Source organism: Lolium perenne, chromosome 3, assembly GCF_019359855.2.
Source record: "Lolium perenne isolate Kyuss_39 chromosome 3, Kyuss_2.0, whole genome shotgun sequence".
NCBI classification, from domain to species: Eukaryota; Viridiplantae; Streptophyta; class Magnoliopsida; order Poales; family Poaceae; genus Lolium; species Lolium perenne.
Window position 1 is genome coordinate 301,293,470 of NC_067246.2, and position 17,129 is coordinate 301,310,598.

The 17,129-nt window shown below is 47.2% G+C and overlaps 2 protein-coding genes across 2 annotated transcripts; both read right to left on the reverse strand.

The window, feature by feature from the left end:
- Positions 1–287: 287 nt before the first annotated feature.
- On the reverse strand, positions 288–3,951 carry LOC127344985 (uncharacterized). The gene is made up of 6 exons (XM_051371373.2): positions 3,650–3,951; positions 2,341–2,461; positions 1,885–2,128; positions 1,657–1,803; positions 1,181–1,312; positions 288–746 (listed from the first exon to the last, which is right to left on the reverse strand). The coding sequence occupies exons 2-6, from the start codon at positions 2,454–2,456 to the stop codon at positions 576–578; spliced, it is 810 nt and encodes a 269-aa protein (XP_051227333.1). The 5' UTR covers positions 2,457–2,461; positions 3,650–3,951; the 3' UTR covers positions 288–575.
- Positions 3,952–13,981: 10,030 nt separating this feature from the next.
- On the reverse strand, positions 13,982–16,841 carry LOC139837700 (uncharacterized). Its single transcript, XM_071827002.1, has 4 exons — positions 16,534–16,841; positions 15,219–15,339; positions 14,754–14,997; positions 13,982–14,674 (listed from the first exon to the last, which is right to left on the reverse strand). The coding sequence occupies exons 2-4, from the start codon at positions 15,332–15,334 to the stop codon at positions 14,489–14,491; spliced, it is 546 nt and encodes a 181-aa protein (XP_071683103.1). The 5' UTR covers positions 15,335–15,339; positions 16,534–16,841; the 3' UTR covers positions 13,982–14,488.
- Positions 16,842–17,129: the final 288 nt, after the last annotated feature.

Here is a 17,129-nt window from a genome sequence, read left to right on the forward strand (position 1 = left end):
TTCGACTTGCCCATTCCAGCTATGCAACAAATCCCCTCGAACTCGAAGCGGAGACAAGACATGATCCTTGCATGACCGTGTCATTTCCGGCAAATCCTCCAAATTTTACTGCCGAGCTGGAGTACTTTCATCTACGACTGGTATCTAAATTTCAACAAAATTAGACAAATGACAGGCAATTGCAGAAGGATTGCACCCCAAAACAGGAATTCAGAGCAGCTATATGTGACGAATATTCAGCATATATAATTAACAGAAGACCCATATGATTCTGGCACAGTGATGTCAGCCCGTGTCCAACAGAGTGAGAAAGGGCGGTATGAGCGAAATGGATAGGAAATAAAGGGAAAATCATCCGTCAAAGGAGAACATAAAAACCATGATGAGCTTTTCAGATAAGTCTACCAAAAGATCTCCTGGTCGTCAGCTAGCTGTATCGACACACAGCATCATTACAGAATACAGAGTAGCAGCGTACGAAAGCTTCCAATCAACCAAGTTTTGCATATGAAAAATCCATATAAGTTCACTTCCAGCAGGCAGCAGCATAACTTAAACCCTTCCTTTATCCCTGTTCACTCGCCATGCAGATCAAGCAGTGTGGCGATGAGACGAAAGCATCCGCCGCAGCTTTCGCCGCAGCTCCGCAAGTAAGCACCCACTTTACGTAACCACCTCAGAAACACCGGGACGGCCAACGCGATGAGCTGAACCACACCGCAAGCGGCATTGATGGTGCTCACAAGCTGAGCAAAAATGAGGAAGACATCGGGAGTTAATATGAACCAGAGCATCAGTGATATAACATTTAATCAAGGGCAGCATCAAAGAATAAATTTAACTGTATCAGAAATCGTAGAAGCTTTAGGGGAATTTTTTGTGGCCGGTCATTGGGGCAGGAGCTTGCGTACGGGAAAATACAATGGCACATCTAAACTATTTTATATGATTTTTGTTATCTATATACATTGTGCTTACCATTTTTCCAGGCATTACATTCTGCTTAGTTATGTGTGTTAACTATGGTACCCCAGAGTTGTACGAGATAAACCACTTTGTATGCTCCCTAGCTACATTAGTGAGATCACATTTCTTTTTTGAGTTTATATTCAGATCACATCCCCATGCGTAAATCGATGCACAGTCTTTTGCAAATCCAAGCTGGGGAAATTGGACTTACCGATAGAACTCCATCAGCGGACTGAAGTGCCTTGGCGTAAAAAACGAAGAATAATGAATCAACTAAGTTCAGGAAACACATGCACCAGGCGTGAACCCTAGTTTGCTGGTCTGGAAATGGTTTACAGGTTATCTGCAAAAGCCCAGTTGTTTTGAACTTGTAAGACTTGGCTGAAGCTGGGCTACAAATTCCGTTTCAAATATTAGATTAGGGTTCTCTAGATTAGATACATGATTTTTTTTCATAATATGATCCACAGTAATACATTTTTGGAATTTAATAATTATATTGCAGCAGAAATTGATGATAGCACAATGACAGCCTATACAGACTAGAGGATCAGGATCATAATGCCCTTATGATAAATGAAAAATAACAGCAAAATACAAAGTAATGAGATCATGGCGGAACTTAAGAACGTACATCCAGCTATTTATGGTCGAAGAAATATACTAATCGTCTATATCGAAACTTACTATCGGGTATAGAGTAAATCCATTGAGTGCGGCTAAAGCCACAAAGAGCACCCCGAAAATGCCATGACCATTGCTCCTGTGATGCTTAAGGATCCCACTGAGTAAACCGGTGCAAGCAATGAGAAAGCTTATGAGCACAACCGCCATCTGCAAATTGACAGATACAAACAATTAAACATTGTATTTTGTCATGAATTCCTTTCAGTTTTAACCATCTCTATATCTTACCCAAAACCGTGCCATGCGTACTCTATCTGCTGTAACCACACGGTGGGCCAACAGAAAGAATGTGTATGCAGTTCCAAGGATGAAACCCACTGCACTGACAAGGAAAACATCCGGGTGCTGGTCATCAGCCACAAACTGCACGTAGGCCATCAGCATCAAGTTCATCACAGCTCCAATTGCAAACCCTTGCTCAGTGAAAAACTTCTTTGCTTCCCTCCAGTCTGAAGAGATCAGCAGAACACATCTGCGACAAGGAATTCAAAAGCTTAAATTCTTGAAGGCTCTATGAACTGTCAATGTGTTATAACTTATAACATGTAAAGATGTGGAAAAATGCTCAACAAAGTAACAAGTTGTGACAAACAAAAGAACTGGACTATTTACGATAGGACAAGATCAAATTAAAGTTGTCGGATTGCATAAACTGGCCAAATAAATTAAGATAAAAAAACTTACAGAGGAACAATGTCGATAATGACAGACAGCACGTTGAACACGATTGCAAATGTTCCTAACCCTGTGATATCTGCAACCATGGTGGGCGCAAGCTTAACTCCAAGGCTCCGAGCCATCCGGTCTGAATAACAAGGAAATTCACAGGTTACAAATCTAGTGGAAAGAAAGAAAGAACATCCCCTCCAACCCACCCCAGCAAGGCAGCAAGCCTTACACCCCAGCGTGTCCTGTGCTCTCTGAAGATAGCAAGATAGAAACTACGACAGCGGTGAGTCGTGCGTCACCGATACAACGGCCGCGCTTTCATCGCCGAGGGAACCCAGACACAGATCACGGTGTTTGTTCTCGTCCGCGTGATGCTCGCCACGGGATCTTCGTCCAGCTAGCCCGGGAAGGGCTGCCTCGGCGTCAGAACCGTGGACCGTGGCGAGCACCCCACCCACCAGGACGCCGCGAACCGCGGCCCGTGGCGAGCACTCCGCCCACCAGGACGCCGCGAACCGGCAACGGGATGCTCACAACGGTACACGGCTGAGTGCACTCTGATTGCCACACTGCGCGCTAACTCATGGTCCGGGGTTGGCGACGAGGCGGAGCGGGGAAGCGCCCGTGGCTGCGCCACGCCAGGCGACGAGCGCCGGGTGCGAGTGCGACAAGCCTCACGGCGACCGAAACAGAGCACGCGCGACGAGCGCGCGGTAGCGTAGTGTGCCAGTACCGCGTGGGTGTCAGTGTCACCAGCGTCGCTTGCGTGCACGGTTGCCATGGCGTGGGCCGCCCTAGGAAAAACATCACGCGGCCTTAAATCGGCGACCTAGCTGGCTTCCTCATCGAGTTCGCCGGGACAGCGCTCGTCGCCGGACGTGGCGCAGCCACGCGCGTTTCCCGCTCTGCCTCGGCGCCAGCCGGACCATGCGCCGAGCCAACCGCGCGCTCTATCGAGATGCGCTCGTCTCGCCGGGGATGCGTTGCCTAGGCACAGCGTGGCCCGTGGCGAGCACCCGGACCACGATTCGTGGGCGGCGTGCTCGCCACAGGCCACGGCAGTGCCGAGGCAAGGCATCCCGGCGAGCTTCAGCCTCGAGGGCATCTCGGCAGAGCGCGCGCGGTTGGCTCGGCGCATGGTCCGGTTGGCGCCGGGAAGAACGGGGAAGCGCCCGTGGCTGTACGTACCACGCCCGGTGACGAGTTCCGGCCCCCTCCGCACGAAACCTCGGCTGCGAGCGCGCCGGTGTGCCCTACGGCGCGGGTGTGCCTACGTGGTCGTTGCCGCCCGCCGGGATATGGCCAAGCGGACCAGAGTTCATACCTGCGGGTAGGTTTCCGCCTCGCCGCCTCGCCGGGGAGAGGGAGAGAGAGAGGCAAGGGTTTGGGGAGGAAGAGACCGGCTGGCTCACCGGAGAGAGTGGGGTTTTTGGTGAGGAAGACGGGAGCGGGGGTGAGATGCCTTTACTTTTCTAGACTTTTACTTCTAACCGCCGTGTCAGGCTTTGCAACTTTTCTACAGACGGGAGAAATTCATACTAATCCTAATTTTTGTCTGCAAAATTTTGAAGTACGCATAGAACTTTGTGTATCTATTTATTATTATTATTTAATGTAATGGGTGCTTCAGATTTGGTCTGGCAATTTATAATACTCTAGCAAATATTTCTAATCCGTGTGGTTATAGGGCATCTCCACCCTTTTTTTTAACATTTTACAAAAATAATTGTAACATTTTTTTGAAGTTAAACTCATTCATGCTCACGAAAATCACTATGGCGTGCTTGGAATGGGCACCTTATATAATCTCAAAACATATTGTTAAAGAATCTCAAAACATATATATCATGCTCTTTCGTTTCGTCTAGACAAATTTATACTATTAGACTAGCAGCCACACTTTATTAGACACGTTACACATTATATCCCCACCCACCACCACCACCGGACTGCCGGAGAGTTGCCGACGGGGAGCCCCTATGTTTGCGGTGGCGGATGCAGGAAGGGTGACGAGCGAGCCTGGAAGGGGAATACCAGATCGAGGCACTAATGGGAGAGCTCTAATTGAGAGAATCTCGAGCGCTGAGCCTGGTAAATTTGGCGCGGATTGAGCAGAAGTTGAGAATACTCAGGCAACAATGGCCACAAAGTAGGAGAGGGAGAAGATATGCGAGTAGTAGAGGAAAGGAGTTCATTCTCACGGCATAGCACAAGGTCCTTCCATGGCATGATCCCCTCGATCCTCCATAGGTAGATCGCTACTATTCTTCTGAACGAAGCATCTTGTGCGGGTGCGTCGTTCCTTCTTTATAAGGTTCGTGTGCCACTACGATTTAGAGGGTGGACAGTAGATGGCGGAATCCGGGATATATCTCTCGAATGGTGAAAAGTTGACAATAGGTAAAGGGCCCTTATCTTTTTGAGGGGGCTCGGAGAAGAAGGTGAGTTTTCATACATTTGGGGGTCCTTGGTGGTAACCCACACCTCTACAGCGGTGACTAGCTTGCTTCGTGTAAGTGAACATCGAGAAACATTTTAGTCTATGGGTGTCCGGTTATCTCTGTAACCGAGTTAAGTATTTACATTTTGTTTATCACTTGTGATATATCCTTATTAGTCTAGTTGTTGGGGCAGCTGGTTGAACCTAGCTTACTTAGGGTTTATGCTTAAAAATTAAACATTAATTTTATTCCGCGTTCTTTCAAGTCAAGTATGAAATTGTTTTAAAACCCATACTCACCCCCTCTAGGCAACATCTCGAGCTTTCACTAAGCAATGGCATGCGTGGTCGACATGCCCCGCCGAGGCGCAAGCTTCGTCAGAGCATCTCACATCGCAAGTGGCGGAGGAGGCGAATCATCCATCACCTTGGTCGGTTGATGGGACATTAAGAGAGTAGAGAGTGAACGAGGGGGATCTCTCATCGGATATGGTGGACGAGGCGAATCATCCATCCGTGGAAATTGGGCATTTTTTCTGGGCCCATAATACAATTTATATCGTATTGAAATTTTGCACCCTAATAGATTACAACATTTGAAATTTAAAACTTTGAAATTAAAATATCAAAATTGCAGAAAATAAAACTGTGCAGCAAAGGGCACCAAGCGGCAGTTTTTTTAAATAAAAAAAAACTCCACCACTCTGCACATGGTGGAAGAAGCCGCTCTATGCCAAAAATAGCATCGGGAGAGTATCTTCCCTTCTTTTTTGCCAAAAGGGTGATCTCTTTTGCATTTGGACTGCCATGGCGGACCTTTTTTCTTTGGAAATGAGTCAATGACATGGTCATGGTGGTCAAATCCGAACTGCTTGGCTTCCCTTTTTTGCATTGTGCACGTTATTGAGCGACTCGATTCGTTCCATTTCCTTCCATTTCTCTGATTGACGTGTCTCTTTTACTATCCTCAAATAACCGGGATCGATCGCCGTTTCATCTATACCCCAGTACTAATCATGCTCTGGGGATTGGACAATTCTGTGGGGCCGGTATAGGATTTGGTCCTTATAGTTTGTTACACTTTCTACTGTAGCAGGCATTAAGTGCATTTTTTTCTTTTATACTGTATTATTCTGCAGCTGATATAATTTGGAGTTGGTGCTCTCTCTCAGCGTTGGTTGATGAACCGGCCTGATCCTAGACTGCATGGGGGCCATCAGCTTGCCCTGCCTTACGTTACAAGAAAGTAACAGAAAAGGCGAACAACAGGCTACAGACTGGGCCCACCTGCACCTGCTCACCGTAGATGCGATTTCTTATGCTTCTCTTGGCGCAGCGCGTTGTATGTGATATCTTTCGTTTTGTGCAAATTTAATGGGAGGCCCGTGTTAATTCTAATTTCTAACAGATGTTTTATATATTTCATGCCATCTCGCTAACGGTGGACTTGTTTAGAACAGTCAAATAGTCTGTCTCCGTTTGCGGTGGTCTGAGGATAGAGAAGAAGCCTAGCTACGTATGCGATTGCGTGCGATCCTAATGGCACACCACATATGGCCTCGCAATTTTAGGCAATTTTATGTCCATAGTTTAGACGTTAAATAATTCTAGTTAAAAGGTTAAAATAATAAATAATCCAAATTAGTACATCAAGATAGTTCAAAACCGTCATTGCCGCCATACCTAAAGTACGAAGAATCTAGATACAAATTAATGTGCGATTGAATCACACATCTCCATCAAGGATCATCACCATCTTCCTATCTAACCATGCCTACTAAGGAGGATCCATGTCGTCGGTCGAAGCGGGTTGCTAGGCGTCCTTGGTCGGTAGGGCGCGTGTTGTGGGCGTTGATCTCTTCAACGACGAGCTTCTAGTGTTGTATGTAGACGTGGTTCATCACGGCCTCCTCTTTTTCCCGACGCTTCTGACCCCTATGGCTTGGGGAGCGAGCAATGGCTCGTCCTCGACGTGGATCAGGGTTGTTTGGGTGTCGGCTTGGGTGGTACGCTGGGTCTCGATGGCACCTCCTTCGTTGATCATGGCCTCCATGGCCTCGTCCCCCTCAAAGAATGCTTGGGTACACATACCATTTGGTTGGACGCAGTGATGGTTCTGGAAGAGAAGAACATACCGGGTTAGACGGCAAAACAGCGGCGGCCGACATTTCATCGTTTCACCGGCTTCCTTTCCACGCTCCCTAACAACTCGCTTGTTGCTTGGATTGGCCGGCACAAGCGGGAAAGACTTGCCAATCTCCGGCGACTTGTCCCTAGACAAGCGGGAAGCGACCGGTGCGTGGCACAGCGGCGCGGGGGCTTGTACGCTCGTAGTGAGGTCGGTGGCCAGCACGACCGTTGGCAAGAAGCGTCGCTTGGGCGGCCATGGCCATAGCTTTAGCACGGGCCTGAACTTGGGCTGTATGTGTGAATGTTTCGGCCCTTTCTTGGGTGGCCGCAGCCATATCACTTCCTAGACTACGATGCCCTCTCCTCCGGCGTGAGCTCCTTCTTTGGCTTAACCAAAGAGGGGACGGCGTCCTTTTTGGCTGCACGTGGCCACGACTGGCGGTGGCGACGCGAGCAACTGTGACGAGCATGGTAGGATATGTGGCCTCGGCGACGGGTGTGGTGTCCAATACGGTCTCGGGCAAGGCGTGTGACACTGTGGTCTTCATGGATGCAGCTAGGTCACACGCCCGAGTGGCGGCTGGAAGAGAGTGGGAAGGGAGAAGTGTTGCTGGCTAGGTCATGGGCACGGATCCCTGCGGACATCGACAGTGGCAGACGCAGGATAGAATTGGAGGGGGGGGGCACACCTCCAAAAAAAATTTTGCGCCACCCAAATTGTGAAGAACGTTTGCCAAATGAACGATATATAAGACAAACTAGAGTATAAAGGCGCACGGTTGCGGCACCCATTCATTTTAAGTACAAGCAAATGATATAGTTGGAAGAATTTGAACAGTAAAAAATATTTCATGAAATTTGAACAACTTAAGTTACAAGTCATATAATTAATTGATCATCTACCCAGAGTTCATTGTACATTGGTAAAATACTCACTAAGGACTTGAAACAAAAGATCATTTACATCAGGACCCTAATTCTCAACTCAACCTATAATATTATGTATGCCTGTGAAATTTAACAAAATCACACAGCCAACTTTTTGATTTTTTTTTAAATTTCATTGACATACATAATATAGATACTTTAGATTCATAAATTGTGATGCCTAAATTTATCCAATTTATTCTTCAAGTCAACCTCACTGAGGTCTGCCCACCTTTGGAGCGGAGCAGCACAAGATCATCTCCCGTTGCATCACTCCACTGCTAGTTATTCAGTCGTGATATAGCTTTATGGGAACGATCTAATGCTGAACATCAAACAATACCCCAAAGTGACAATACATACCTCAATATTAGCATAGAGAATAGCTGAATAGGGGAAATTTTAAGTAATGAACACTTAACAGTAGCTCATGGTAATAGAAACAGAGAGTAGGGGAGGCGGGAGCGGACGCAGACTTACTAGACGCCTGGACTGCTGGCTGGCGGGAAGAGCTAGGGAAGGACGGAAGGTGGACACTTGCGGCCGGTGCCGCGCGGCCGAGCCCAAGCCGGCAAGGCCGCTTCTTCTTGACCGGCGAGCGGCGGCCACCCCCAAGCGGCCAAGCTCGCATACCGCAGGAGTCCGGGAAAGGGGGGCAGGCGCGCAGCCGACGGGTGGCCAACGTCCGCCGGACAAAGCGGACAGAGCGAAGAGCATCGAGGGCCGAGCTGAGCGAGGAGCGGCGACGGTCCCGATACGGCAGGGTCGGGGAATCGCGTCGTGACTCGCGAGGGTCGCGTGGTCGTGACCTGGTGGCCGTGCGGGCTCGCTCCGTGGCTAGATGCTCTGTCACGGATGCTTGGATGTTGGACCGAGTCAGGCTTATTAGGCTTTTTCGAAATTACGGGTGGGCCACGGCCCCCTCGGCCCCAGCTGCGTCCGCCCATGGTTAGAGACTTCAATGTTCATATCTAAGAACTCCTCCCGTGTACCTGCCCAGGGTTTAACTCAACCAACTCACCCCGAAAGTCTCATACGTGTTCATTGCGGCCATCAAGACGCACTGTCTCGACGATCATGTTGTGCAGGATCACACAACATGCCATCACCTCATGCATGGTCTTAAGAGACCATGTTCTAGCTAGGTGACGAATAATAGCCCACCACACCAAATGCGGGCTCCATATCTTTCTGCAAGGCTCTTGCATCTTGGCAAATCTCTTATCTTTTTTTGTTTGTGGATTATGGATTGGTCGATAACGGCGGTGTGACGCGAAAGCGGTGGGGTGGCGGCATCATCCTAGGGATGCATAGAAGGGAGGAGGGAGGCGAGCGAACTTTCTTCGATTTCGTTGTCCCTGGCGTGCCGGGCTGGCTAGAATACAAGGTCATGAAACGCGTACACACAGACTAATTCGTGACGCAAATTTGGACCGCGTTTGCGTCTCCACGGACAGGCCAATCATTTTGCGTCGGGTTGTTGGGCTAGGTTGGCAGACCTATTTTACGACCACGCAGACGCGATTTGCGTCAAGCCGCTGGAGATGCCCTTAGCTGATACTCCACCGACGCTCTCCTGCCATGGATCCCCCACAACGTCTAGAGGAGGTAATTTTGAAAGGGGGTAATGTAAAAGCTTCCACAATTTCGATGTATACCATTTGCCCCATATGTAATCTTTTAATTGACTAATTTACATAAACCACATTAGCACTTTCAGTTAAATAGTACAAAAAATTATCACCACACATGAGAATATGGAAGAGGCAGGACTACGGTCGTCGGCGAGATAGTGCAAAATTTTCAATGAAATGTGCGGTACAAAATTTAGGAATGAAGCAATCAATCAACCTAAGAAGGATTCCATTCCTCGAAAGCTTCCCATGGATTAAGTCGGCACCACAAAGTGCTAAACAAAACATTGTCATTATTGTTATTGTTATACTATTATATCATAGAAACTATTAAGTAGCTATATAAAGCCTTTATTCGTTTGCAGGAGTAAGTCGGTATCACAAACCTTATATCACACATTGGAGCAAACGAAAATGATCGAAAATTGCAAGTTTAGCTATATCGTAGTCTCTCTGATGGAAGCTCCCATAGTTGTAGTGAAAGTTATTGTAACTAATTTTTCATTTTCAATATTATGCATATTTACTTATAAAATTGACATGAAATTAAGTTTTGTGTACCAAAGGCATCTAGATGAGTCTAGCAAGTCTTGTGTAACAGAAATTTGGACAATAAATAATATTGTGATGATAGTTAGTGATTAGTAATTTTCAATATCTAGTGCATGCATTCTCAGATTATTATTGAACACATACTCTAACTTGGAAGAAAAATCCGACCACAAAATAACTGGTAGACAGTCAGACAAATGGTTCAATTTATAATCCAGAAATGTCTATAAATTATCTTACATAGCGGTACAGTAGAAATCTCCCTATTGAGATATTTGTTAGGACATATCCAATATATATCTAAGAAACCACTAAAGATGTTTAAACATTACTTTAGATGCAAAAATAAGGTGCATACAATTTTGTCAATGTACAGTAGAAATAACATTCTTTTGTAAAATACATTTGTTGAACACAAGTAACTGTAATAATTTAAAAATGATAAATTAATATTAATAATATTTCATATTTGATAACTATTCTAAGTGTGTAATGAGGAAGCTATTAACATTGTAGTATAATAAAATAAGGTACACATGCGTATAGAAGTTTAGGGTAAATTGTTTTATTGAACTTGTCCCGGGTGTAATATTTATTTGGACCAGCCCCCGCTCGGATGCGAGCGTGACGGTGTGCCCTACTACGCAGGTGTTCCTACGTGGTCGTACAAGCCTAAGAGAGAACGAACACCCCACCAAACAACTCGACCCAAAGAAGCTAGCCTAGGGGAGCACTTGGCAAACACCCAACCACTCAAGATGAGAACACGAACGACAACCACCAAACAATGCATGTTAACCACAAGCGTTGCAAAGCGGACCAAATATTTACAACAAACCGTCGAGCTGACATTGATGATGCAACTGCTCACAAATAAGAAGATGAAATTTGGAAACACAACTCACAAGGGGATCACACTGAGCATAATGGCAATAGATTGAAGAGGTAGGGAAGCCGCAAGAGCTCTTTCAGGATACTTGGGCTTGGCGCTTCAACCATAGCTAAACAAGATAAAGGGGGTAAATAAATAAACAATCATTGTAAGAAGGGAAGTAATGCATTGTAAAATAGGTTTATGTTAAGATCAATGATTCACGGCATTCTCAACCTTCCTTAAGTTTCTAAACCGTAATTGTGAGCTCTGATATCAACCACAATCAACCAAATAAATACAGCCTATAATATGATCTTCCTTCGTATGGAAACTAAAATGAGCAGAAGTGATGAACTAATTGATTGAATGATATCTTTTGTGCTATCTTAAGCTTAAGGATGTTTTTCATTTCAATACTCTTTTCGTCTTAAAATGTAAGGCTTCTAAGGATTGGTCAAAAGTCAAACTTTACTAATTTTGATCAAATATTTAGAAAAATATATTTACATCTACAATATCGAATGAACATATTAAGAAAATATATTTTATGGTGAATCTTTTCATGTTGATTCAGTACTGTAAATATTTATATTTTTATGTATAAACTTGGTCAAACTTAAAAAACATTGACTTTTAACTAATCCTTAGACGCCTTACATTTTGGGATGGAGGGAGTATTATGCAGTGCAACAAATGTTCTTCTTTTTAACTGGAACACGCGGAAATTTCAAAAAGAACTCCTAATACATGCCTTAAATAAACACAGTGAGAAGAAAAATCATGGCAAGGAACAAAATAAAACATGACAAATGCGAGAGTCGTGGCGATTATCGCCCGGGCGTGGAGCCCATGGGGCTCTGCCTCGTCAATGCAGCACGCCGGCCACACTAGCGTCTATGCTCCGACTCTTAGAGCATCTCCACTCGTGCCCCCGTCGAGGCCCCCGGCGAGCGTTTTTTCCATCCGGACGGCGTAATTCGGCCCAGTCGCGCCCCCGGTTCCTCGTTTTCGTCCGGATTTGGCCCTTAATCCATCCGGCGAGCCCACGCCACCCCCAGCCCCCCGGGGAGCGCTCGGGGACTCCGGACGAGTGAAAAGCGGGGAAGGGCCCGATCTGTCGGTGACTAGACGCACGAACCCCACCGCCACGTCGCTCAAAATCTCCCCCACCCCTCGTATCTCTCTCGCCGCCGGCACCACCCCGCCGGCTTGTTGCCTAGATTCCGCCGCCCCTCCTTCCCCACCTGCCTATATTCCGCCGTCTTTGGACGACGGCCTATCTGGCTGCTCTTCCGCCGGCTTTTTTTCCGGCCTGCTTGCTCCTCGTCGCTCGCGGCTCGGGTCGCCTCGACCACGCCCGTCAGGTGTTCGTCCATTTGCCTCGCTGATGGCGTGTACCTCACACGTTCGTTGGGAACCCCAAGAGGAAGGTATGATGCGCACAGCGACAAGTTTTCCCTCAGAAAGAAACCAAGGTTTATCGAACCAGGAGGAGCCAAGAAGCACGTTGAAGGTTGATGGCGGCGGGATGTAGTGCGGCGCAACACCAGGGATTCCGGCGCCAACGTGGAACCTGCACAACACAACCAAAGTACTTTGCCCCAACGAAACAGTGAGGTTGTCAATCTCACTGGCTTGCTGTAACAAAGGATTAACCGTATTGTGTGGAAGATGATTGTTTGCAGAAAACAGTAAAACAGTATTGCAGTAGATTGTATTTCAGTATAGAGAATTGGACCGGGGTGCACAGTTCACTAGAGGTGTCTCTCCCATAAGACAAACAGCATGTTGGGTGAACAAATTACAGTTGGGCAATTGACAAATAAAGAGAGCATGACCATGCACATACATATCATGATGAGTATAGTGAGATTTAATTGGGTATTACGACAAAGTACATAGACCGCCATCCAACTGCATCTATGCCTAAAAAGTCCACCTTCAGGTTATCATCCGAACCCCCTCCAGTATTAAGTTGCAAAGCAACAGACAATTGCATTAAGTATGGTGCGTAATGTAATCAACAACTACATCCTTAGACATAGCATCAATGTTTTATCCCTAGTGGCAACAGCACAACACAACCTTAGAACTTTACATCCTTGTCCCGGTGTCAATGCAGGCATGAACCCACTATCGAGCATAAATACTCCCTCTTGGAGTTACAAGCATCTACTTGGCCAGAGCATCTACTAGTAACGGAGAGCATGCAAGATCATAAACAACACATAGATATAACTTTGATAATCAACATAACAAGTATTCTCTATTCATCGGATCCCAACAAACGCAACATATAGAATTACAGATAGATGATCTTGATCATGTTAGGCAGCTCACAAGATCCGACAATGATAGCACAATGGGGAGAAGACAACCATCTAGCTACTGCTATGGACCCATAGTCCAGGGGTAGACTACTCACACATCACTCCGGAGGCGACCATGGCGGTGTAGAGTCCTCCGGGAGATGAATCCCCTCTCCGGCAGGGTGCCGGAGGCGATCTCTGGATCCCCGAGATGGGATCGGCGGTGGCGGCGTCTCGGCAAGGTTTTCCGTATCGTGGCTCTCAGATCGGGGGTTTCGTCACGGAGGCTTTAAGTAGGCGGAAGGGTAGGTCAAGAGGCGGCGCGAGGGGCCCACACTACAGGCCGGCGCGGCCAGGGCTTGGGCCGCGCCGCCCTGTAGTTTGGCCACCTCGTGGCCCCACTTCGTCTCCTCTTCGGTCTTCTGGAAGCTTCGTGACAAAATAGGACCCTGGGCGTTGATTTCGTCCAATTCCGAGAATATTTCGTTACTAGGATTTCTGAAACCAAAAACAGCAGAAAACAGCAACTGGCACTTCGGCATCTTGTTAATAGGTTAGTTCCAGAAAATGCACGAATATGACATAAAGTGTGCATAAAACATGTAGATAACATCAATAATGTGGCATAGAACATAAGAAATTATCGATACGTCGGAGACGTATCAGCATCCCCAAGCTTAGTTCTGCTCGTCCCGAGCAGGTAAAACGATAACACAGATAATTTCTGGAGTGACATGCCATCATAATCTTGATCATACTATTTGTAAAGCATATGTAGTGAATGCAGCGATCAAAACAATGTATATGATATGAGTAAACAAGTGAATCATATAGTAAAGACTTTTCATGAATAGCACTTCAAGACAAGCATCAATAAGTCTTGCATAAGAGTTAACTCATAAAGCAATAATTCAAAGTAAAGGTATTGAAGCAACACAAAGGAAGATTAAGTTTCAGCAGTTGCTTTCAACTTGTAACATGTATATCTCATGGATATTGTCAACATAGAGTAATATAATAAGTGCAATAAGCAAGTATGTAGGAATCAATGCACAGTTCACACAAGTGTTTGCTTCTTGAGGTGGAGAGAAATAGGTGAACTGACTCAACATTGAAAGTAAAAGAATGGTCCTCCATAGAGGAAAAGCATCAATTGCTATATTTGTGCTAGAGCTTTGATTTTGAAAACATGAAACAATTTTGTCAACGGTACTAATAAAGCATATGTATCATGTAAATTATATCTTACAAGTTGCAAGCCTCATGCATAGTGTACTAATAGTGCCCGCACCTTGTCCTAATTAGCTTGGACTACATCGTCTACATCGAAACTTACTATTGGGAATAGTGTAAGTCCATTGAGTGCGACTAAAGCCACAAAGAGCATCCAGAAAATGATATAGCCGTCGCCCCTGTACTGCATAAGAATGCCACTGAGCAGACCGGAGCAAGCACCGAGAAAGGTTAGGAGCACAACGAACATCTGCAAATTGACAGATACAAGCAATTAAACATCGTCTGTTTCATGAATTCCTTCCATTTTAACCATATCTATATCTTACCCAAAATCGTGGCATGCATGCTCTATCTGCTGTAACCACACGGTGAGCCAACAGAAAGAAAGTATATGCAGTTCCCAGGATGAAACCCACTGCACTGACAAAGAGAACGTCGGGGTGCTGGTCATCAGCCACAAAGTACACATAGACCATGAGCATCAAGTTCATCACTGCTCCAGTTGCGAACCCTTGCTCAGTGAAATACTTCTTTGCCTCCTTCAAATCTGGATAGAACAGCAGAACACATCTGCGACAAGCAATTCAAAAGCTTAAATTCTTGAAGGCTCTGTGAAGTTTCCAGAAACTTAATGTGTTATAACTTATGACATGTAAAGATGTAGAAAAATGCTCAACAAAGTAAGAAGTTGTGCCAAACAAAAGAACTGGAAGACTTACGATAGGACAAGATCAAATTAAAGTTGTCGAGTAGCATAAACTGGCCAAATAAATTAAGACAAATAAACTTACAGAGGAGCAGTGTCGATCATGACAGACACCACGTTGAACACGATTGCAAATGTTCCTAACCCTGTGATATCTGCAACCATGGTGGGCGCAAGCTTAACTCCAAGGCTCCGAGCCATCCGGTCTGAATAACAAGGAAATTCACAGGTTACAAATCTAGTGGAAAGAAAGAAAGAACATCCCCTCCAACCCACCCCAGCAAGGCAGCAAGCCTTACACCCCAGCGTGTCCTGTGCTCTCTGAAGATAGCAAGATAGAAACTACGACAGCGGTGAGTCGTGCGTCACCGATACAACGGCCGCGCTTTCATCGCCGAGGGAACCCAGACACAGATCACGGTGTTTGTTCTCGTCCGCGTGATGCTCGCCACGGGATCTTCGTCCAGCTAGCCCGGGAAGGGCTGCCTCGGCGTCAGAACCGTGGACCGTGGCGAGCACCCCACCCACCAGGACGCCGCGAACCGCGGCCCGTGGCGAGCACTCCGCCCACCAGGACGCCGCGAACCGGCAACGGGATGCTCACAACGGTACACGGCTGAGTGCACTCTGATTGCCACACTGCGCGCTAACTCATGGTCCGGGGTTGGCGACGAGGCGGAGCGGGGAAGCGCCCGTGGCTGCGCCACGCCAGGCGACGAGCGCCGGGTGCGAGTGCGACAAGCCTCACGGCGACCGAAACAGAGCACGCGCGACGAGCGCGCGGTAGCGTAGTGTGCCAGTACCGCGTGGGTGTCAGTGTCACCAGCGTCGCTTGCGTGCACGGTTGCCATGGCGTGGGCCGCCCTAGGAAAAACATCACGCGGCCTTAAATCGGCGACCTAGCTGGCTTCCTCATCGAGTTCGCCGGGACAGCGCTCGTCGCCGGACGTGGCGCAGCCACGCGCGTTTCCCCGCTCTGCCTCGTCGCCAGCCGGACCATGCGCCGAGCCAACCGCGCGCTCTATCGAGATGCGCTCGTCTCGCCGGGGATGCGTTGCCTAGGCACAGCGTGGCCCGTGGCGAGCACCCGGACCACGATTCGTGGGCGGCGTGCTCGCCACAGGCCACGGCAGTGCCGAGGCAAGGCATCCCGGCGAGCTCGAGCCTCGAGGGCATCTCGGCAGAGCGCGCGCGCGGTTGGCTCGGCGCATGGTCCAGCTTGGCGCCGGGGAAGAACGGGGAAGCGCCCGTGGCTGTACGTACCACGCCCGGTGACGAGTTCCCGGCCCCCTCCGCACGAAACCTCGGCTGCGAGCGCGCCGGTGTGCCCTACGGCGCGGGTGTGCCTACGTGGTCGTTGCCGCCCGCCGGGATATGGCCAAGCGGACCAGAGTTCATACCTGCGGGTAGGTTTCCGCCTCGCCGCCTCGCCGGGGAGAGGGAGAGAGAGAGGCAAGGGTTTGGGGAGGAAGAGACCGGCTGGCTCACCGGAGAGAGTGGGGTTTTTGGTGAGGAAGACGGGAGCGGGGGTGAGATGCCTTTACTTTTCTAGACTTTTACTTCTAACCGCCGTGTCAGGCTTTGCAACTTTTCTACAGACGGGAGAAATTCATACTAATCCTAATTTTTGTCTGCAAAATTTTGAAGTACGCATAGAACTTTGTGTATCTATTTATTATTATTATTTAATGTAATGGGTGCTTCAGATTTGGTCTGGCAATTTATAATACTCTAGCAAATATTTCTAATCCGTGTGGTTATAGGGCATCTCCACCCTTTTTTTTAACATTTTACAAAAATAATTGTAACATTTTTTTGAAGTTAAACTCATTCATGCTCACGAAAATCACTATGGCGTGCTTGGAATGGGCACCTTATATAATCTCAAAACATATTGTTAAAGAATCTCAAAACATATATATCATGCTCTTTCGTTTCGTCTAGACAAATTTATACTATTAGACTAGCGGCCACACTTTATTAGACACGTTACACA